The 23,859-nt window shown below is 37.5% G+C and overlaps 1 protein-coding gene across 1 annotated transcript in view; it reads right to left on the minus strand.

The window, feature by feature from the left end:
* CLCA4 (chloride channel accessory 4) overlaps window positions 1-23,567 on the minus strand; it is a 31,594-nt gene extending 8,027 nt beyond the window's left edge. The window contains exons 1-9 of the mRNA XM_057714850.1: window positions 23,409-23,567; window positions 12,011-12,151; window positions 11,724-11,871; window positions 8,013-8,108; window positions 7,355-7,364; window positions 6,894-7,071; window positions 6,355-6,573; window positions 4,039-4,266; window positions 448-625 (exon numbers count right to left, since the gene is read on the minus strand). Of these exons, the coding sequence (XP_057570833.1) occupies window positions 448-625; window positions 4,039-4,266; window positions 6,355-6,573; window positions 6,894-7,071; window positions 7,355-7,364; window positions 8,013-8,108; window positions 11,724-11,871; window positions 12,011-12,151; window positions 23,409-23,567 (1,357 nt within the window). The remainder of the gene's footprint in view (window positions 1-447; window positions 626-4,038; window positions 4,267-6,354; window positions 6,574-6,893; window positions 7,072-7,354; window positions 7,365-8,012; window positions 8,109-11,723; window positions 11,872-12,010; window positions 12,152-23,408) is intronic.
* Between the last annotated feature and the right edge of the window lie 292 nt (window positions 23,568-23,859).

The following is a 23,859-nucleotide window of genomic DNA, read 5'->3' on the forward strand; positions in this document are numbered from 1 at the left end:
GGTCTCATGTATTCCCCACTATCCCACAATGTGGCTTGCATTGTCATCCCAACATGATTTTTTTCCTCTCATCCCTTTTTCTTCCAGAGAAAGCAAACAACTTGTTAAACATACAGCTCCAATGTCACCTCATCTCTCATGCCTTCTTTCCCTGACTCTATTCAATCCTGAGAATCAGTGACTCCCTCTGCTCACATAGTGCTTGACTCCTATGTATGTCACCTGTTATGGAGGAGTGTTATCTGCTTATGCTATCTGATTAGCAGTTTTATTTGTCTCTCCAGACAGCAGGACTGTGAACACCTTGAGACCAGGTCTGGTTTAACTCTGGTCTCAAGCTCCTGGCACAGCACCTGCAGATAGGAGCTTAAGAGAAGTTGTAGAATTGTCAGCCACTACATTTATGCATTGCTATCAAAGGGCTAGAATACATAGGTCATATTTTACCTGTTACATAGCTCATCTCTATGACTGCTTGATCAGCATTTGGTCCCAGAGCAATGAAATGAATGATGGCCCCACTTTGTTTCACTTCATCAATACAAGTCTTTGCAGAGCTATCCTCCCCATCAGTCAGCAGCACTATTTCAGATCCATCTATTTGGAAGTAAGCATTTCTAATTACCTACAAATATAATCAGAACATTATTACACGTGTTCCTAGATCAAGTAGGCCTATGGGAGATTAGGAGAAAATGGACATAGAAAATAAACTAAACTGTGCAGAAAAGAGGAGATAGCTTCTTTTTCAAAATCATAAGATCTGCAGTCAACAACCGCTAGGGGAACTTAAACATGACTTTTTATTTTCTGTCCACCTGTTGTAGGGAATGTTTGCTCAGATGAAGTTGTGTGGGAGCAGGGGTGTGGAAGATCCTACTTGGGTTAAATGACTATGACATCTAGGTCTGGGGAATTCAGACACCAAATATATAATGGCAGAATATGGCATTAAATATTTTTCTGTTTTCTTTGACCAGTGTGCCCTCTGACAAGCTTTCCATATATAAAGTCTGTTGTATGTGCAACTAGATGTATTAAGAGTTCACCGCAACATTTTTTTAAAAGTTAATGATTCCAAATTAGGGAACCCTCAGTATGCTTATAAAGAAAAGATATGGAAAGTTCCAAGCAGGTCAAGGTTAGAGATCTTGTCATATAATTTTTATTTTACCTCTAATAGTCATTAGCACAAAACTAAGCATATTGGTGGTGCTAAGACAATACATGACTCATTGAGATTGTGTTCTATTTGTGGCTTGAACCATTTCCTATAAAGCTAAATAGTTTGAAACTCACAGTTTTAAATCTAGGCACCTGTAAGAAAGGATAAAGAGAATTTATCCCAGGATAGCAACTCTATTTCATCTACTTTGACAGCTTTGTTGGTAGTGGCTTCTTGACACACCATTTGAGAAACTGAGTCCAGTCCAAGAGGAAAAAAATAACAGGTATCAGCGGCTTTCATGAACTTTCAGTGGAGGTGTGTGTAGATTTACAAAGCAGGGTTTAGAATGTAGAAATTCTTAATGATGCTGGTGTCAGGGGACAAAGTGACTAGCCTCGTTTCAATTTTTGCTTGTTTTGAGGCAAAGAATGACTATTATATATGTTTTATAATATATGTGAAATATGGTCTGACGTGCACGACCCAAACTAAAGTATAGGAAATGCTTTTATACATTATAGCATTTATACAGCATCCCCATCACCATCACATTCCTACACATTTGAGAACAAATGAAGATTCAAAAATTAAGTAGAGTTCTCTATCCTTCACATCTCCCTTTCTTGTAGTAGTTTATTCACTGAACACTTGCAATGTGTTAATTATTGTACTGGTTCCTGGGGATTCAGCAGGAGCTACATGGTTTTTGCATTCATAGAAAGAATTAAATTAAATTAAATTTAAAGATATTTATTGAGATTTGAGTGAGAGGCTGAGGAAATATCTAGATGAGTGACAAAGACACAACTAATATATTTAATAAAGAGAAACAACATAGTATTATAGTGCTATAATTTACTGAAATTTGCTATGTGTTAAATTTGTTTTACACATTGTGTAATGTAATTCAACTCCAAACTCCCAACCTGTCCCTAGATCACTGCCCTACTACCACTCTTACTCCTTATATTTTATTTTATATGGGGCAACCAGAGTCATCTTCCTAAAACAAGAATTAATTATCAGTCTCTGATGCTTAAAAGCCTTCTGTTGTGTTTAAAATACAAACCTCTTATATTTTTTGAGGGTTTGAAGGAACTAGCCATTGTCTACCTGGCAATCACATTTTATAACCCTTCATTTGTCAAATTCCAGTGCCACTCGCTTCTATCATTTCTTAGAATAATTCAGGTGTTTTTTTTTTTTTTTTCACTTCTTTCCCAAAGGACTTTGCCCTTTTCTTTCTTCCTGAACCAGAAAGAAAAGGCTCCTTCTCATCCTTCAAATCTTAGCTTAAACATCACCCTTTAGAGAGAGCCTCAAAGGCCTCTAACTAAAGTAGGCCATGCCCCTTTTTTCCCTGCTACTTAATCACGTTACTTTTATTTGGTCCCATCACAACACTATCTCCACAACCTTCAAGTATTGTTTTTAAAGATGATTGATTGATTGATTGACTCATCTGTATATTATCTGTCCCCCACTGAATTAGCATGCAAGATTTGCTTCTTACACAAATAAATGTGTTGAATAAATTAAAATATGTTATATTTACTCCCTGCTCCCTACAATAAGTACATGTTGAGTAAATTAAACATGAACAACCCTGTGTGTTAGCTTTCATTACCCAATTTTATTGATGAGGTAATTGAAAGCTAGTGAGGTGAAGAATCATGCTTAGCGTCAGAAAGCTGGTAAGTGATCATTGGAGTTTGAACCCAGACTTCATGTTAGAAAGCCACACTAAAATGCCACTCAATTCATAAAAGGGGGAGATTCAATAGACTTGGGAATAGTAGGAAAAGCTACTTGAAGGAGCAAGGATTTTGATGATCTGGTGGAATTTTAACATGCAGAGATGGAAAGGAAGCATTTTAGGCAGAGGAATTACACGGGCAAATGTATGGAGCCTGTTAGTACATAGTGGGCTTGAAGAACAATGTGCACAGTAAGTTGGCTGGAGCATAGAGCATTGGGAAGGGAGAACTGAGAAAAAAGGCTGGCAAGAGAGGTGAGGGCAATTTTATCATAGGATGAGAAAATTTTCAATAACATCAGACAGGAATTCAGACTTAATTTTATAAACTGTGAGGGGACAGGATTTCTAAACAGGAAATTGACACAATTGATATTGTGAGTTCAAGATGACCATTTGGATAAAAGTAAGATTCATAATAATAGTTGTCAATCATATGTTTACTATGTAATATAATAAACACTGTTCTAAGTCGGAACATGTGTCATTCTGCTTAAGTCTCATAATAATCCTATGAGATATGCATTCTTATTTTCCTATATTTTATAGATAAGGCATTGAGAATCCAAAGAGACTGAAAACTTTGCCTGGATCACATGGCAAGTAAGGAGCAGAGCCAGTACTCTGATGTCAAACTCACGTTCTGACTAGTATTCCTTACCCTAAGTATGACTAACAGTTCCTGCTACATCTAGAACTTTGACAGATAAACATTAGTTTCCCTAACTGAACATCACAGACACTAAAATGAGGATTGGCCTGAAGTGGAATCATAGCATATAACTTGCTTCACTGCCTTAAAATTTGATGACTCTTGCTCCTCAAACACTCATTATTAATTATTAACATTAATTGAGCACTGACTACTGCATGGTGATAAGACAAAGTCTCTGACCTCATTGGGCTTATACTCCAGTGGAACTTTAATAGTCATTTATTTACCCATTACTTTACTCAATGATTTACTGATCCATTAAAATATGGACAAGTGATTTTTTTCTATGTGATTAGTTCTCTGCTTCTTAGAATTAGTTAAGGAGCAAGTATGTGAAGCAGCACTTAATTTAAAAATGTCCTAATAATAAATAAATTATATTAGAAGTATGATTTTCACCTGAAATCCTGATTTAATTCCATTGCAGATGGAAGTTCCTCCACTAGCAGTTGTAGGTAAACTCTCCAAGAGCTTTTTTCTTTCACTGCTGCTTATTATTTGGATTAGATTACTTTTAATGTTGGCAGTACTATCAAAGTGCACCATCCCCACCCAGGATCCATTTTCAACGATCTGCAGCAGGAAATGTTTTGCCGCTTGATTCATTCGATTTAGGCGATTATAATTCTGAATAAAAAAGGAGAGGAAAAACAAAGTAATTTTTTTTAAAAAAAGTTCGTGCGAAAACAAAGTAATTTTTGACTGGAAAATAATAGCAAACCACATAAAATAAATGAACGGAATTTGTTGTTAAAGATTTTATATCAATAGTAGTTGATGTTATTAAAGAAAGCAATTTTTTCAATTGATAAGATTTAAAAATACAATTTTATTATGTAGTGCATATGTGTAGTATAGTAAGGAACACAGGCTTTTAACTAGAGCTGATTCTTGACTTCTAAGCACCTAAATTAGAGGTGTAGAGTAGAGAGGGAGTTGGGTTGCAATTGGGGGGTGATGACATCTCAAAGACTGCCTAATTACTCCTGGGATCCTCTGTTACAGTTGTATCAAATGAAACTACTACCCAGGTCCCACAGTATCAAACCAGACTATCATGGACTCTAACTACAGTCTGAAATCTCTTCATCCACTGGCCACCAGAGTACCCCAAAGGTGAAACTTATTCTAAATTCTGAAAGCCCCCATCCCTAACCCATCCATTTCCTCTTCTGCTCCTAACCTCTCCCACCACATTTCTACTAATGGATTAACTGGAATTGGTTCTTTGGTAACCCACTAGGACTCATGTCCTTATTTCCTAGGTGAATACCCAGGATGTACACCTCTTCCTGCATTTGTCTTTTTTAGTCCCTCAGTACCAATTGACCTGTGGTACCTCTTCCCAACACATGCCCAAATTTCTCTCTGAACTCCCTAGAACCAAATCATGGTGAGGAACTTATTCTACATCCCCATCTTAGCAAGTTCTCTCTAACACTTTGCTTTACCTTTAAACTTGGATCTGCCTGCACCCTGTTTAGGGGAGGCTGCTAATCTCCTAATGAAGAACCTCATCTCTCCCCAGTGACACTTCCTAGAACACTTCTATGTGCTGGTGTCCAGCACTCTGATACTCTTTCTGAAACCCTTTGCTATTGTGGATTATTTCACGCAACTGTATCATCCTCTGCCCTTTCCACTAATCACCCAGATCTGATTTGTTGAATACATTATTCCTGATCTTCAGCATGCTCTGTTCTGCCTCAAATATGCCATCCTTCTGGGTACCTTATCACATTACATCTGCTCATTTGTGGTCCATTCATTTCAAAAATTATTTGTTGAGTACCTACATGTGATAAACCCTATTCTAGACAAAAGGGATACAAAGATGAATAAGATTGCTTCAAGTCCTAGGGGACCTGGTTCCTAGGAAACATGGTTTCAAGTCCTAGAGGAGTTCCCATTATAATGGGAGAGAAGTGTGTAATTTCAATATAATATATAGTAATAGAGGTTTGCACGGGTCATTGTGGAAGATCTGCAAAAGGGACCTTAGCCCAGCCTGGAAGACCAGCCCATGTCCTGGACAAAGTGGGTACCTATACCAAATTTTGGAAGATAAGTATGAGTTAACTCATGATGGGGAAGGGAGAGAAAATTTCTCTATTCAACTATGAACTGTTCAAGGATTCCTAAAGCCTAGTACAATGCCTAGTACCATTCACTTAATGAGGGTAGAAGGAATGAGTGGCTGAATCTGGCCATATCTTCTTTATGATGGTGCTTTTTGTCTGTGTCTTTGAGCATAAGGAGGTCATTCATATAGATGAAGCAAATAAGACAAAGCCTGGTTGACCTTGTTCCTTGATTTGGAATGGAGTTCAGAAACCCCATCCACTCTCTCCACATGTCTGTCAAGTATTTCCAGTAGATAAAGGGGAAAGGTTAGGAAACATTTCCATATTTTAATCTTTAGTTCTGATCTTCTGACTAAAGTTTTATTAAAGAGCCTGAAAGTCCTTCTCAATAAATTCTCCATTTTCTGGGAAAAAACAGAGACTCTTGGATTAGGTCTTTCTAACTCAATTGCCATCCTTCTTTCACTGTAATATTCACTGTCCCTCTTGAGGTCATGATCACACGAAGTGATGGTACTTACGCCGTGATGCAATTTAGAAGAACCCAAGTGCAAGTAGCATTCAGAGAGTTTTTAAGCATTCAGTCATTACCTTTCCCCTCCATCCAGGAAAAATGGGAGCATGAACTTACCCCCATGCTTCCAGACTTATCAAGAACTAAGCACACAATTCTTTCACTGATCTTTAGCAATGAGAAGACAGGTGGAGCGGGTGGTGCCACCATAACTGTTGTGTTTGTAAAATCCTCAGAATTACTGATCACCTCCCATGTACTTCTGGAATTGCACATTTTGTTTTGTAGGCTTGGAGCTTCTCGGTTATGGTTTTTTTCATTACAGAATTCAGCAACCTAAGAGGTTAATAAAATGAAAAAAATTCATATATGATGCATTTAAAAATTCAACTACAAATCTAACAAAATTAAAAATCAGTTCTCTAAATGTGTTCTTTATTGAATGAAATACGATTCACTGAGAAAGCATATAATAATAGTAAGGTGGATTTTCGATAATAGTAATGTAGGTTACACACTATGTGCGAGCCAATGTTCAAAGAACTCTAAATTAATACATCTAATGCCACAGGTCATCTGCTCAGATATTTTATAAAGATGATAACTTGTCCTTTGATAATAAATATACAGTCTGAAGTAATGATTGGTATACTTACAGAATCAATACCTTGCATAAACATTATGGATGTCTTTTCAGTTTGATATTTATCAGGGAAGAATTGACAATCTTTTTCATACAGTTTTGTCTTAGAATCAGTTTTGCATCCACGAGTTACACAGCTGTTTCCTTGACACTTATAAACTCTGTTTATACCAGTAATACCTGTGGAACACCTGAAAATATGTGACAATTAGTTTGAGCCAATGTAATCATTAACATTTTTTGAAAATCTTAAGTGGTCTTTATATCAAGGTTTTTAATAATGATCTTTATAAAGGTCTTTTATTCTTATTTGTGTGCTACTCACATCCTATTTTGACAGAAAAGTTTAGGGGTTTCTACCAGAGCACTTATCTATATTTCAAGAAATTTCAGAAGGAAATTTTAAGTGGGCTCTCCAGTATATGCAGTGGCTGAATTCTCTGCTGGGACTTAAGCTCCTGCTGTCCCATTTACACTAATGGCTGTAGACTCCCCTCTTCTGCATATCTCTCCTAGCAGCCTGTGATGGTAAATGCCCGCAGGCATCTGGAAAAGGCATCTTGTGAAATCATTTACTCTTTGTACCACTTTAGCCCAAAGCTCTTTGTATATTTCTAATTCAAAGAAATTATCTTCAAAAGAATGAAATGTTGCATAGCTACAGTGTTATGATTATCAAGGAGCATTTTTATCCAAAGTGAAATGTGGCTAGAAGGAAAGACTGGAGTACTGCCAAGAACAGCAGACATTTACACTACTTCTTAACTATTTTTTTTTGTACTTTTATAGTGTAAATAATTTTGATCTCCTAGCATATAGTAAAACCCTTTTCATAGAGCATTAACTTCTGTGCAAATGAGTTCTGGCAGCTGTGGTAGATAGATGTAAAAATATGTCAGCTTGGCTACCAAATGCTCTTGAAGTTAAGTGTAATTTACGTGAACAACCAGCTACTTTAAGATACATTTTCTAACAAAACAGAAAAAGCACTGTTTTGTGACAAAACATCTGTTATCTGCATTGGGACAAAAATGAACAAATGACTTTTGAAAGAAATCAGGCTAAGGAAAATAAGAAGTTACTGGCTGCAGTAATTTAAGACAATTTAAATAGCCATGCCTTGTTGCTTCAATTTTTTTTGAGTTAGCGCTGTAGAAAGGCTCGTCATCATTGTACTCATCAAACACTCCCCAGCGGAGATGGGCCCACTCGTGGACAAACACTCTCTCTATGGGAAAATATTTTAAATACATAATCATAATTCAAATAACAAAATTTGTCTCTCATATATTTTAAGAAACATTTTTAATCAAAATATTTAGATTTTAAATAACTGCTAACATTTATATTTTTGTTTATAAAAAGCATGTTGCATTACGTCACATTTTATTATATTTCATAGTATTTTTAGCATATTATTTTTTATTCCACAGCATGTTAAATCAAAGAAACATTTATTATATATATGCTAAGGGCAGAATAGATTGGGCTTTGAGCTTTGGTTCTCAAGGGGCAAAAAGTCTTAGATACTATAGTGGTTTTTGACTCTACTAACTCACTCCTACCAACATCATAAAAACATATATATATATATATATAAAACATATCTGTGGTATTAAAATTTCATGAAGGTACAATAAGTTTAAAAATGTCTATATGTGGTCCTTAGGGTGTTGATAATGAAAAAAATATTGAAAAACTCTGCTATAGACTGTATATAATTTTGGGAGTGTCTATATGAAGTGATTAATTTCTAGTGTTTATCATATGCAAGCATTAATTAAATGAAAACCATTATTGTATATTCAGCACTATACTAGGCACTAGGAAATATCAAGACAAGTAATATATAGTCCTTGACTAGGATAAGTTTAGAGAGAGGGAGTCAGAATTAAAATTTTTTTCCCTAAGAATTTCAGGGTAAATAGAAGAACAAAGGTAAATTTAAGCTTGACATGCAGGAAGAAGAAATAAGTGGAATTTTTGTTTTAGCAATATTAGGGAAAATTTCAGAGGAAATAGAAATGGAGAAGGAGAAGTTGGAAATATAGTCTGGTCCATCAATTCAAATTAACTTGTGAGGCCTGAAAACAAGGAGAAATGTCAATATTATGCAGAAGTCAGGTTTCCTCTTTAAGTTATTGTACCAGCAGTGTCAGCATCATCTGGGAGCTGACAAGAAATGCAGAATCTTAGGTCTACTCTAGACCTACTGACTCAGAATCTGCTTATTAACAAGATCCCTAAGTTATTCATCTGCACATTAAACTTTAAAAACATAGCTAGTGAGAAGCTGCTACAGAGCACAGGGAGATCAGCTCAATGCTTTGTGAAGACCTAAAGGGGTAGGATAAGGAGGGTGGGAGGGAGGCTCAAGAGTGAGGGGATATGGGGATATATGTATACATATAGCTGATTCACTTTGTTGTACAGCAGAAACTAACACAATACTGTAAAGCAATTATAATCCAACAAAGAAAAAAAATAAAAAATAAAAATAAAAACACTGTTTTTAGGTTTCCTAGGCAAATGGAGCCAGATTAGTGAGACTGAATTATATAATTCTTCAGTGTGAAAGGAAAAAGCTCTTGTATCAGCTACTACAATAGAAATTTGATGGATTTTAAGAAAATTTAAGTCAGCCATCACCTGTGGCTCCCTTTTTAGAATAGTTCTCTCTCAGATTCGCTTCCTTTCAGCTCATGGCTGCTTGCCTGGCTCCCATGCTTACTTCAGTTTGCTAAAAGAATAAAATTAAGGTGCTCTGACCACACACAAAAATGTAACTATGTGAGAATATCATATTTTGATTAACTTAACTGGAGTAATCATTTCACTATGTACATGTATATCAAATCATCATATTGTACCTCTCAAATATATACAATTTTTGTTTTAAAAAAGCAGCTCCTCTGACTTAGAATTTCATTCCTATCTCCATCATTGTCTCAGTTTCCACTAGCCCTGTTCTCATTTCCAGCAGTATTTCACAGTGTGTGTGTGTGTGTGTGTACTTTTTTTTTTTTTTTTTTTTTTTTTTTTTTTTTTTTTTTTTTTTATTATTTTATTTTATTTTTTTTGGGGGTACACCAGGTTCAATCAATTGTTTTTTTTACACATATCCCCATGTGTGTACTTTTAATGTCTGCTGTAGTGGCAGCATTCGGCCACACTGAGCTGCTGCTTGGGTGGTCCCAAAGGTCTCTCCAGGGACCTATTGTTATTGCTGTTATCATTTTTAATACAAATTGCATAGATTTTGAGACATTTCTTCTTAATCTTATTTCCTCCCAAAGCCTTGTTTTTAAGGAACTGTTTTGCAGAAGCGAGTCTTTTCACAAACACACGTATCACACATTATGGCAAAAATACCTGTCTAGGAGGGATGAAGGAAATTGTCACTATGGGATAGAGCCGAGGTGGGTAGTATGGGGAAAGAACAAGAGCTCAGGTGGGGACATTGGCTTTAAAAGCTGGAGAAAATCTTCCTCTTCTAAGACAGGTGGAGGTGGGGGAGATGAAGGTGGACATGAATTTGGAAGTAGAGAGGAAGAAGGTAGGGACATCTATTTTCTCAGTCAAGGCATCTGTTAGTTGATGGGGTTGAAAAGCGTGGCTAATGATTTTGAGAAGAATGGTAGAAGTTTAGAACAGCTGCTATGGGGAATGAAAAGGGGAAATGAGAGGAGGCAAGTTCAGTCATTGTTGTATATAGCATTGAGGGCTTTGCTGAGCTTGGAGAACAAGTTTTTTAAAACATACCAATTAGTTTTGTAATTTTCTTGGAAATATATTAATAGCCAAATGAAACTGTCTGGCAAGTTGAGTAAAACATAAGGATAAGAGTGGTGAGGGAATTGAACTATTTATACTTGTATCTGACAGGACTGATTTCCTTGGACATGCCAGGTAGGAAAGAAAGTATACCTAGAAGGGTACAAAGGATTAGAGGTGCCAAGTACAACAAACATGGTCAGATTAAAGTATGAGGGAGAGGTAAGATTGGGATGTGATGGGATGGGATGATGGAGCTTTCAAGATTGAGGTAGGGAACAGGTCCAGGCAGTGTTGAGGACCAGGACTAGCTGACTCTTTGACAGAGGCAAGAGACATAATTAATGTTCATTGAAAGGGCAGTGGAAGAGGAAGACATGATTCTGGGCTGTACAGATTCAGGAAGGCTTTCATTGAATAGCAACATGTGGGTTGGTCCCTTCTTTGACTATGATTTTCATTTTCATCTGAAAAATAATATGCTTTGGTTCATTTGGAACAATGATCTTAACTTTCAGATTGAACTAGATGAAATTGCCATTTTTATAGCTAAAAATGATCACTTACAGACAAGTTCATCTTGTTCAAAGAATAGGTTGAATAATAATATCAGCAACTAACAGCTTGTGAGTGTTTTCTCTTGACCAGGAACTGCCATGTTGGCCCTTTTCAGCTTGCCACTCATTTGCCTGCCGTGGAGGTGGCATGTGATTGATTAATATCCAGCAGTGGAGAACTGAAAAATTAAAATCTAAAAAGTGTTCCTTAAGCAAAAAATATATTATGGCTGTCTCATGTTCAAATTTCTGTAGACACTGTACTGAGTACAATTACAAGGATAATCTACTTTAATATTCCAAACAATTCTATAAGGTAAGAACCCTTCTATTCACCATTCTTTAGGAAATAAGCATAGAGAGGCTAGGTCACTTGTCCAAAGTCACCCACAACTGTAGGGGAGTCAAGATTTGACCCTAGGGACTCTGGCTCCAAGGCATGTACAATGAACATGGATATAAAGCTGCTTGTTGGAATCACTGAAAAATATTAGTCTTAACAAAATTCCTACCTGATGGTCCAAATTCATTTTGTTTTTTCCCAAGTACAAAGTCAGGGGTGAAATGAATGTATTCTCCTTTTTCTCCACAGGCTGTGAACTGCTTGGTATATGGTTCATCTCTACCTGGGAGGGTAGGTGGTGCGACTAAGACATCAGCCTGAGAATGTTTTAAAAGGTGTTTAAAATATTAGAATAGAAATGATAACATTTATCTGAAAAACTCTGAAATGATTAATTAAGGTCAAAATTGAGAAGCAGCAGAGAAAATATTTTAAGAGAAGCTTTTTAACTCTTACATGTTTGTAGCTTTCATGTTTTGGCCTCTTGTATTGAGTGATGTTCTTCCAATTCTCTGGAATTAATATTGATACATTTCTGAAAAAAAATCTTTTTTCTGTGGCTTCATACAGATAAGTAGATGCTGCAGTCACCATTTCCTATTATTAAGGGAAATAACATGAGAAGATGGCCAAGTGAACGTGGGATAAATGAAGAGACGTTCATCACGGGCATTTCCCAAATTAAGAGTAGATAGAAAAAGCAGCTAATAGCAGGGTCTCTCCCTCACAATTCCCACTATGCCACCTGTTAGTCCAAAATTATAGCTTAATCCTGTACGTTAGAGATCCAGCTCAAGATGGCAGAGTAGAAGGACATGTGCTCACTCCCTTTTGCGAGAGCACTGGAATCAAAACTAACTGCTGAATGATCATCAACAGGAAGATACTGGAACTCACCAAAAAAGACACCCCACATCCAGAGACAAAGGAGAAGCTGCAGTGAGATGGTAAGAGGGGCGCAATCACGATAAAATCAAATCCCATAAGCACTGTGTGGGCGACTCACAAACTGGAGAACAGTTATACCACAGAAGTCTACCCATTGGAGTGAGGGTTCTGAGCCCCATGTCAGGCTTCCCAACCTAGCAATGGGAAGAGGAATCCCCCAAGAATCAGACTTTGAAAGCCAGTGGGATTTGATTGCAGGACTTCCACGGGACTAGGGAAAACAGAGACTCCACTCTTGAAGGGCACACAAAAAGTAGTGTGGCAACAGAATCCAGAGGGAAGGAGCAGTGACCCCTTAGGTGACTGAACTAGACCTACCTGCTGGTATTCGAATGTTGCCTGCAGAAGTAGGGGGTGGCTGTGGCTCAGTGCAGGGACTGGGATGCTGGTGGCAGGGGTTCTGGTAAGTGCTCATTGGCGTGAGCCCTCCCAGAGTCCACCATTAGCCTGCCAAACAGCCTATAAGCTCCAGTGCTGGGTCACCTCAGGCCAAACAACCAGCAGGGTGGGAACTGCCCACCCATCAGCAGACAAGCTGACTAAAATTTTACTGAGCTCTGCCCACCAAAGCAACACCCAGCCCTATCCACCACGAGTCCTCCCATCAGGAAGTGTCCACAAGCCTCTTAGATAGCCTCATCCACCAGAGGGCAGACAGCACTGTCAAGAACGAAGATGATCCAGGACTTCGAAAAAAGACTGGATGCGAAGATAGAAAAGATGCAAGAAAAATTTAACAAAGACCTAGAAGAATTAAAGAACAAACAGAGATAAGCAATACAATAATTGAAATGAAAAATACACTAGAAAGGATCAATAGCAGAATAACTGAGACAGAAGAACAGATAAGTGACCTGGAAGACAGAATGGTGAAAATCACTGACATGGAAAAGAATTTAAAAAAAGGAATGAAAAGAAATGAAGACAGCCTAAGAGACCTCTGGAACAACATTAAACACACCAACATTTGCATTATAGGGGTCCCAGAAGGAGAAGAGAGAAAGGACCTGAGAAAATATTTGAAGAGCTTATAATCAGCAACTTCCCTAATATGGGAAAAGGAAATAGCTATCCAATCCAGGAAGCGCAGAGAGTCCCAGGCAGGATAAACCCAAGGAAAAACACACCAAGACACTAGTAGTTAAACTACAAAAATTAAAGACAAAGAAAAATTATTAAAAGCAACAAGGGAAAAACAACAAATAACATACGAGGCAAGCCCCGTAAGGTTAAAAGCTGATTTCTCAGCAGAAGCTCTGCAATCCAGAAGGGAGTGGCATGATATATTTAAAGTGATAAAAGGAAAGAAACTTCAACCAAGAATACTCTACCTAGCAAGGCTCTCATTCAGATGCAACAGAGAAATCAAAAGCTTTACCAACAACAAAAGCTAAGAGAATTAAGCACCACCAAACCAGCTCTACAATAAAGGCTAAAGGAAAGTCTCCATAAGAGAAGAAAAGGACCGACAAAAATAAACCCAAAATAATTAAGAAAATGGTAATAGGAACATAAATATTGATAATGACCTTGAATGTAAATGGACTAAATACTCCAACCAAAAGACACAGACTGACTGAAAGGATAGAAAAACAAGACCCATATATATGCTGTCCACAAGAGACCCACTTCAGACCTAGGGACACATACAGACTGAAAGTGAGGGGATGGAAAAAGATACTCCATGCAAATGGAAATCAAAACAAAGCTGGAGTAGCAATACTCACATCAGACAAAGTAGCCTTTAAAATAAAGAATGTTTCAAGAGACAAGAAAGGATACTACATAATGAACAAGGGATCAATCCAAGAAGAGGATATAACAATTATAAATATATATGCACCCAATATAGGAGCACCTCAACACGTAAGGCAATGCTAATAGCTATAAAAGAGGAAATTGAGAACTTCCTAGGTGGCGCAGTGGTAAAGAATCCACCTGCCAATGCAGGGGACATGGGTTCGAGCCCTGCCCTGGGAAGATTCCACATGCCATGGAGCAACTAGGCCTGTGTGCCACAACTATTGAGCCTGTGCTCTAGAGCCCGTGAGCCACAACTATTGAGCCTGTGTGCCACAATTATTGAAGCCCACGTGCCTAGAGTCTGTGCTCCACAACAAGAGAAGCCACTACAATGAGGAGCCTGCACACCACAATGAAGAGTAGCCCCTGCTCGCAGCAACTAGAGAAAGCCTGTGTGCAGCAACAAAGAGCCAACACAGCCAATAAAATAAATAAATTTATATTAAAAAAGAAAAGAAATCGAGAGTAACACAATAATAGTGGGGGACTTTAACACCCCACTTACACCAAAGGACAGATCATCCAGACAGAAAATTAATAAGGAAACAAAAGCTTTAAATGACACAATAGACCAGCTAGATATAAATGATATTTATAGGACATTCCATCCTAAAACAGCAGATTACACTTTCTTTTTCAAGTGCACACAGAACATCCTCCAGGATAGATCACATTTTGGGTCACAAAACATGCCTTGGAAAATTTAAGAAAACTGAAATCATATCAAGCATCTTTTCTGACCACAACACTATGAGATTAGAAATCAATTGCAGGAAAAAAACTGTAAAAAACACAAACAAATAGAGGCTAAATATTAGGCTACTAAATAACCAAGAGATCACTGAAGAAATCAAAGAGGAAATCAAAAAATACCTAGAGACAAATAACAATGAAAATACAAAGATCCAAAATCTATGGGATGCAGCAAAAGTGGTTCTAAGAAGGAAGTTTATAGCAATACAATCCTACCTCAAGAAACAAGAAAAATCCCAAATAAACAATCTAACCTTACACCTAAAGAAACTAGAGAAAGAAGAACAAACAAAACCCAAAGTTAGTAGAAGGAAAGAAATCATAAAGATCAGAGCAGAAATAAATGAAATAGAAACAAAGAAAACGATAGCAAAGATCAATAAAACTAAAAGCTGGTTCTTTGAGAAGATAAACAAAATTAATAAACCTTTAGCCAGACTCATCAGGAAAAAGAGGGAGAATCTCAAATCAATAAAATTAGAAATGAAACAGAAGTTACAACGGACACAGCAGAAATAAAAAGCATACTATGAGCAACTATATGCCAATAAAATGGACAACCTGGAAGAAATGGACAAATTCTTAGAAAGGTATAAACTTCCAAGAATGAATCAGGAAGAAATAGAAAATATGAACAGACTAATCACAAGTAATAAAATTGAAACTGTGACTAAAAATCTTCCAACAAACAAAAGTCCAGGACCAGATAGTTTCACAGGTGAATTCTATCAAGTATTTAGAGAAGAGATAACACCCATCCTTCTTAAACTCTTCCAAACAATTTCAGAGGAAGGAACACTCCCAAATGCATTCTACGAGGCCACCATCACCCTGATACCAAAACCACACAAAGATACTACAAAAGAAATTACAGACCAATATCACTGATGAATTTAGATGCAAAAATCCTCAACAAAATACTAGCAAACAGAATCCAACAACACTTTAAAAGGATCATACACCATGACCAAGTGGGATTTATCCCAGGGATGCAATGATTCTTCATTATACACAAATCAATCAACGTGATACACCATATTAACAAATTGAAGAATAGAAACCATATGATCATCTCAATAGATGCAGAAAAAGCTTTTGACAAAATTCTGAAAGTGGGCATAGAGGAAACTTATCTCAACATAATAAAGGCCATATATGACAAACCCACAGCAAACATCATTCTCAGTGGTGAAAAGGAGAAAGCATTCCCTCTAAGATCAGGAACAAGACAAGGATGTCCACCCTTGCCACTACTATTCAACATAGTTTTGGAAGTCCTTACCACAGCAATCAGAGAAGAAAAAGAAATAAAAGGAATCCAAACTGGAAAAAAGGAAGTAAAACTGTCACTGTTTGCAGATGACATGATACTATACATAGAAAACCCTAAAGATGCCTCCAGAAAACTACCTGAGCTAATCAATGAATTTGGTAAAGTTGCAGGATACAAAATTAACACACAGACCTACATGTAAGGCCAGACTCCTAGAGGAAAACATAGGCAGAACACTCTATGACATCCATCAAAGCAAGATCCTTTTGGACCCACCTCCTAGAATCATGGAAATAAAATCAAGAATAAACAAATGGGACCTCATGAAACTTAAAAGCTTTTGCACAGTGAAAGAAACCATAAACAAGACTAAAAGGCAACCCTCAGAATGGGAAAAAATAGTTGCCTATGAAACAACGGACAAAGGATTAACCTCCAAAATATACAAGCAGCTCATGCAGCTTAATACCAAAAAAGCAAATAACCCAATCCACAAATGGGCGGAAGACCTAAATAGACATTTCTCCAAAGAAGACATACAGATGGCCAACAAACACATGAAAAGATGCTCAACATCACTAATCATCAGAGAAATGCAAGTCAAAGCCACAATGAGGTATCGCCTCACACCGATCAGAATGGCCATCATCACAAAATCTGGAAACAACAAATGTTGGAGAGGGTGTGGAGAAAAGGGAACTCTCCTGCACTGTTGGTGGGACTGTAAGTTGGTACAGCCACTATGGAAAACAATTTGGAGGTTCCTTAAAAAACTACAAATAGAACTACCATATGATCCAGTAATCCCACTCCTGGGCATATACCCAAAGAAAACCATAATCCCAAAAGAAACATGTACCATAATGTTTATTGCAGCACTATTTACAATAGCCAGGACATGGAAGCACCCTAAATGCCCATCAACAAATGAATGAATACAGAAGATGTGGCATATATATACAATGGAATATTACTCAGCTATAAAAAGGAATGAGATGGAGCTATATGTCATGAGGTGGATAGACCTAGAGTCTGTCATACAGAGTGAAGTAAGTCAGAAAGAGGAGGACAAATATTGTATGCTAACTCACATATACGGAATCTAAAAATGGTACTGATGAACTCAGTGACAAGAACAAGGACGCAGATGCAGAGAATGGACTGGAGAACTCGAGGTTTGGGGGGGGGGCGGGGGGTGAAGGGGAAGCTGAGATGAAGTGAGAGAGTAGCACAGACATATATATACTACCAACTGTAAAATAGATAGCCAGTGGGAAGTTGTTGTATAACAAAGGGAGTTCAACTCGAGGATGGAAGATGTCTTAGAGGACTGGGAGGGGGAGGGTGGGGGGGACTCGAGGGAGGGTGGGGAGGGAATCGAGGGAGGGAGGGAATATGGGGATATGTGTATAAAAACAGATGATTGAACTTGGTGTACCCCCCGCCAAAAAAAATTAACACAGAAATCTCTTGCATTCCTATACACTAACAATGAAAGATCAGAAAGAATTTAAGGAAACTATCCCATTCACCATGGCAACAAAAAGAATAAAATACCTAGGAATAAAGCTACCTAAGGAGGTAAAAGATATGTACTCAGATATCTATAAGACACTGATGAAAGATATCAAAGACAACAGAAAGAGAGGGAGAGACATACCATGTTCTTGGATTGGAAGAATCAACTTTGTGAAAATGACTATACTACCCAAAGCAGTCTACAGATTCAGTGCACTCCCTATCAAATTACCAGTGACATTTTTTACAGAAGTAGGACAAAAATCCTAAAATTTGTATGAAAACACAAAAGACCCCAAATAGCCAAAGCAATCTTGAGGGAAAAAAAAAGAGCCGAAGGAATAAGACTCCCTGACTTCAGAATATACTACAAAGCTACAGTAAGCAAGAGAATATGGTACTGGCACAAAAACAGAAATATAGATCAATGGAACAGGATAGAAAGCCCAGAGATAAACTATGGTCAACTAATCTATGACAAAGGAGGGAAGGATATACAATGGAGAAATAAGTGGTGCTGGGAAAACTGGACAGATACATGTGAAAGAATGAAATTAGAACACTCCATAACACCATACACAAAAAGAAACTCAAAATGGATTAAGATCTAAATGTAAGGCCAGACACTATAAAACTTCTGGAGGAAAACATAGGAAGAACACAATTTGACATAAATAACAGCAAGATCTTTTTTGACCCACCTCCTAGAGTAATGGAAATAAAAACAAAAATAAACAAGTGAGACCTAATGACATTTAAAATCTTTTGCACAGCAAAGGAAACTATAAACAAGACGAAAAGGCAGCCCTCAGAATGGGAGAAAATATTTGCCAACGAATCAACTGACGATTAAAAGGATTAATCTCCAAAATATATAAACAGTTCATGCAACTCAATATAAAAAAAAACCAATCAAAAAATGGACAGGATCTAAATAGGCATTTCTCCAAAGAAGACATACAGATGGCCAACAAACACATGAAAAGATGCTCAACATCACTAATTATTAGAGAAATGCAAATCAAAACTACAATGAGGTATCACCTCACACCATTTAGAGTGGGCATCATCAGAAAATCTACAACAATAAATGCTGGAGAGGGTGTGGAGAAAAGGGAACCCTCTTGCACTGTTGGTGGGAATGTAAATTGATACAGCCACTATGGAGAACCATATGGAGGTTCCTTGCAAAACTAAAAATAGAGTTACCATATGACCCAGCAATCCCACTCCTGGGCATATGCCCAGAGAAAACCATAATTTAAAAGGACACATGCACCCCAATGTTCATTGCAACACTATTTTCAATAGCTAGGTCATGGAAGCAACCTAAATGTCCATCAACAGATGAATGGATAAAGAAGATGTAGTACATATATACAATGGAATATTACCCAGCTGTAAAAAGGAATGAAATTGGGACCTTTGTAGAGACATGGGTGGACCCAGAGACTGTCATACAGAGTGAAGTAAGTCAGAAAGAGAAAAACAAATATCGTATAGTAATGCATATATGCAGAATATAGAAAAATGGTACAGATCAACCAGTTTGCAAGGCAGAAATAGAGACACAGGTGTGGAGAACAAACACATGGACACCAAGGAGGGAAAGCAGGGGGTTGGGGGCTTGGAGTGGGATGAATTGAGAGATTGGGATTGCTATTTATACATTACTAATAAGAAAAAAAAATCAAATTGTACACTTTAAATATATGCAGTTTATTGTATGTCAGTTATATCTCAATAAAATTCTTTTAAAAATTCCTGCACCTTAAAGTATTTGAATTTTCTATAATCCTTAAACAAGGGGCAAATGCTACTGTTTGGTGTTAAAAGAAATTTTATAAAATAATAACGGCATAGACTTTAGAGTCATCCAGTTGGTTCTAACACTGGCATCGTCACTTTCTGGGTGATAGAAATTGGCCAATTTATGTAACACTCTGAAGCTCAGTTTCCTTGTCACTTAAGTGGGCTATTGTAACCTATCTTTAAGATTGTTGTAAACAAGAAATGAATTATAAAGTACTCTACACATAGGTAGTTATAAAACTGCTTGATATCATTACTGTTGTTTCAGTCGTAGTATAGAATAGCCTGAAGAGAATAGACTATAGGGATGTGTCATAGAAGAGATTTTTCATTACACTGTTAACCTCAGGAAAAGCAGCTGGATTGGGAGCCCAGGGAGTGGAGTGGTGGAAAAATTCATAGGAGAGGTAGAGCTTTTGGATCATAGGCAGATCATTTTGCTCTGTCACCAAGCTGAAAATAATATCACCTTATATTGTTTAGTATCCTGAACCCAATTATCCAAAGATTAATAAGAGAAACAGTCCCTCTCTAGAGCTTACTATATAATGGAGGAAATAGATTGGTGAAAAGTTCTTGTGGTAATATTCTACATCATCAAATCCATTGAATAATTGAGGGCACCTGGGTGTTGAAGCATGATGTCAACCTCTTCATTGCTGGCAACATCCCCGTTTATAGTGTTTTCTTCAAGGCAGGCTCTCCTCCTCCATAATGCTTCCTGACCTACATAAGCCCCCAATATAATTATTCTTCTCCAGGAATTCCAGGGCTCTCCTCTATTCTCCTGAGGAGAATCCAATGTGCTGACTCATATGTACTGAAGAGATCAGCAAACGGATTGGGATCAGTCAGAAGCCAGGGTACAGAGAACTGAAGACCAGAGGACTGGCTAGGATTTAGGAAAAGGACTTCAGAGATCTCCTAAAGTAGATTGAAGTTTACTTCATCGCTGTCCTAAAGCAGATGAAAGAATTCTCTACTTGTTCCCTAAGAATGCCTCTCCTCTTTTTTCATTTCGGGATCTTTAGATCTCAACCAGTTGTTATCTTTTGCTTAAACTGATGGCTTTCTCTTTCCCTATGAGTGTATATGGTATACATAGTAATTTGAATTGTGGTACAGTTTGGGAAAGCAGGATTGCTGCATACAGTTGTGTGGGCTGGGCATTGTACAAGTCCAAGAGATTCCATTTACTTTGTAGTCTCATAACTCTATACAACTGTCTTGGATAGTGGTATGTTTCAGGTCATGGAGGGATTTCACATACCCTATATCAGATGACTGTGATAACTTGGGGCATGCTGAGGTGGCTAATAATTGTTCTCACATGCTTCCAAGCAGAATTTCTATAGTATTCCATCTAAATTCCTTCCCAGAATTCCTATAATATCCTATTTGGATCAAAGAAGATTAAGATATCAATGTTTCAAAAAATAAGTACCCTCAAACCCAAAAGACACATGAATAAAGGGAATAAGGAAAGTTGACAATTGAAAATCTGGTCATGAATTATGAATCAATTTAACGTAAATCTTACCATGGTTAGATAGTATCCCAAGAGTAAGATGATGTCCACAAGTTGGTTCACCAGTTACAAAAAAGTGTGATTTTTGTCATTTTATATAAGCCAGAACACAAACCCAGATCTATCAGCCTTCAAAATCCATTGGCTGGATCTCAGCTCTGATTGTACTAATGTGACCTTGGAAAAATTAATTCCTTCTCCAAATCCCAGTTTTCTGTGTAATGTGGATGAGAGTATTTCACAAGGTTGTCTGAAAATATTAATGTAAGGACTTTGTAGAGAGCTCAGAGAATGCCAGGAAACACTGTTCTAATCTAGGAATGTCTGCTAAAAATCAAACTTTTACTTGTGTGTTCAATAGAGGACCATTTTAACAATTTTTTGCAACTACAAACAATTCTTTCAAATGCTGGTTTCTGAGGTTCATATAATTTTGACACTGATCAGCTGTTCCTGGATACTAAAAAGCCATCATTCAGAATCAACTATATTAACTGCTACACAAGCCTGTGTTCTTCAGTAAAGGAATCTTTACATTTTCCTGGAATTCAAAAGGTACCAATAAGTGAACACCACTGTGCTTAAGATTGTACAGAATGAATGATCAATGGCAGCCACAGAATCACCTGCTTACCACTCAGGTCAAGCTCATCAGCTTCTGATGGATAACAATACCTATGCAGAAGGCTAAAACAGTGAACATAAGGACACAGTAGTGGAGGAATTGAATATAAGGAATTAGTAAATGTTGATGTCAGGACAGGGAGAATTAATTTACAAGGCTGTAACACCAATATCTTTATTACATGGAATGTTATAGTTGGAACATTAGGTATTAGAGTCCTTGGTTCAGTCCTAGAAACTTTCTCTTCTCCCTCTGTGCTTCCTAGTGAACTCATTTATTCTCATGGCTTGAAATCTCATCTACATCCTGATAACTCCCAAATTTTTACCTCTACCCAGATTTCCTCCCTTCAGATTCCTATCTCCATCCATGTGGATATCTAATAAGCAACTCAAATTCAAAATTTCCAAAACTAACTTCTGATCTCCTAGCTGCCAGATTTACTCCACTTAAGTCTTTCCTTTCTCAATCAATGATAATTCCGTCCTTCTAAGTGTTCACACCAAAACCCTTGAAGTCTTCTGTGATTTCTATTTTTCCCTCCTTCCCTTCTCTACCCCACCATCAACAAACTTGTCTATGATAACCTCATAGACAGAGAACATGTTCAGAATCACACCACATTAATGATCTCTACCACAATATCCCTGTTCCTAGTCACCAGCACTTCTTATTTGCAATAGCTCCCTACCCAATGTCCCTCTCTACCCCTTTGCTGCAACAGAGCTTATACAAGATGAGTGACAACGGAAAGCCCTCTACAGTGTTTTCTCAACACTGCCAACAGAGTGATTCCAGAACAAGCATAAGAAAACACTGCTCTTCTCTTCTATGGATTCTAATTTCACTCAGAGTAAAAGTCTAAATCTTTCCGATGGTCTGGGTCCTGCTACCTCTCCAACTTCAGCTCTCCCCAGCTCTTCTTCCAGCTCATTCACAGTTGTTTCCTTGGTCACATCAAACATGCTATCACCTCCATGCTGCTGCACCTACTGTCCCCTCCCCAGGTTTTTAGTGGGCTCTTCCCTCACTCATCTCAGGCCTCTGCCCACATGCCACATCCAATGAGACCTTCCATGACTACCTGCATGAAACGGTAACCCATATTCTCCCCCTATCCCAGCCCCACCAATACTGCCTATCCCCCTTTGCTGATTTATTTTACTGCATAGCAATTTACCATCACTGGCCTGCTCTACATTGACATGTTTTTGTTATCTATGTCATCTGAAAAGAATATATACTGCAGAAGATCAGGAGCTTTTAAAAAATTCACTGGTCTCTCTCCTGGCATGCCATGAGCAAACATTCAATAAATAATTGTTTAAGGAACAGATGAGTAGTCCAATTGCTAATTTACAGATGGGGAAATGGAGGATCAGGGAGGCCCCATGCCTTGTCTTTGGTCTTATGGTGAGATGGGGTAGAATGCTGTCTAGAACGCTCAGTTCCCACTGCCCATTCCAGCATTGTCTTCCCTGCACCGTGCTGCTTTTAAACTTCCTGGAGTACAGAAGTTTCCATTGCAATTATTAACCACTAACTTTTTTTCTTGTCTACAGTTCAAACAAGAGAAATTCCATTTCTTCCTTACCTTTATCTGTTCAATTAGTGTTTCATCTTCTGGCACAGCAGGGTCTATAGCAATGATAATGCCCTCATAGCCATTGTTATTCAGCTGGACAAGGGAAGTATTCGACCCTTGCAGCAGGTATAGGACCAAGAGGAAGACAAAATTTCTGAATAACCCCATTATTCCTCTTGAGTTGTTCCTGGCCCCGATGTTGTTCGAGAGGCTTTTCTTTCACCTTTACTCTCTCCATACATATATATACTCCTAAACATTACCAATGTTGGCTGATTACTGGACATTGACTGTATAAAGGTCAATGTTACATATGTGGAAAAATATCTGACTTCAGTTTACACAGTCATTCTATTGTATGTTATTGTCAAATGATCTGAATCATAGAAGAGTTCAGATCTTTTTATAAAATAAATTGCACATATTCCTTTTGGGACATATTTTCTATACTTTCTAATTT

The sequence above is a fragment of the Hippopotamus amphibius genome, chromosome 1, assembly GCF_030028045.1.
Source record: "Hippopotamus amphibius kiboko isolate mHipAmp2 chromosome 1, mHipAmp2.hap2, whole genome shotgun sequence".
Taxonomy (NCBI): domain Eukaryota; kingdom Metazoa; phylum Chordata; class Mammalia; order Artiodactyla; family Hippopotamidae; genus Hippopotamus; species Hippopotamus amphibius.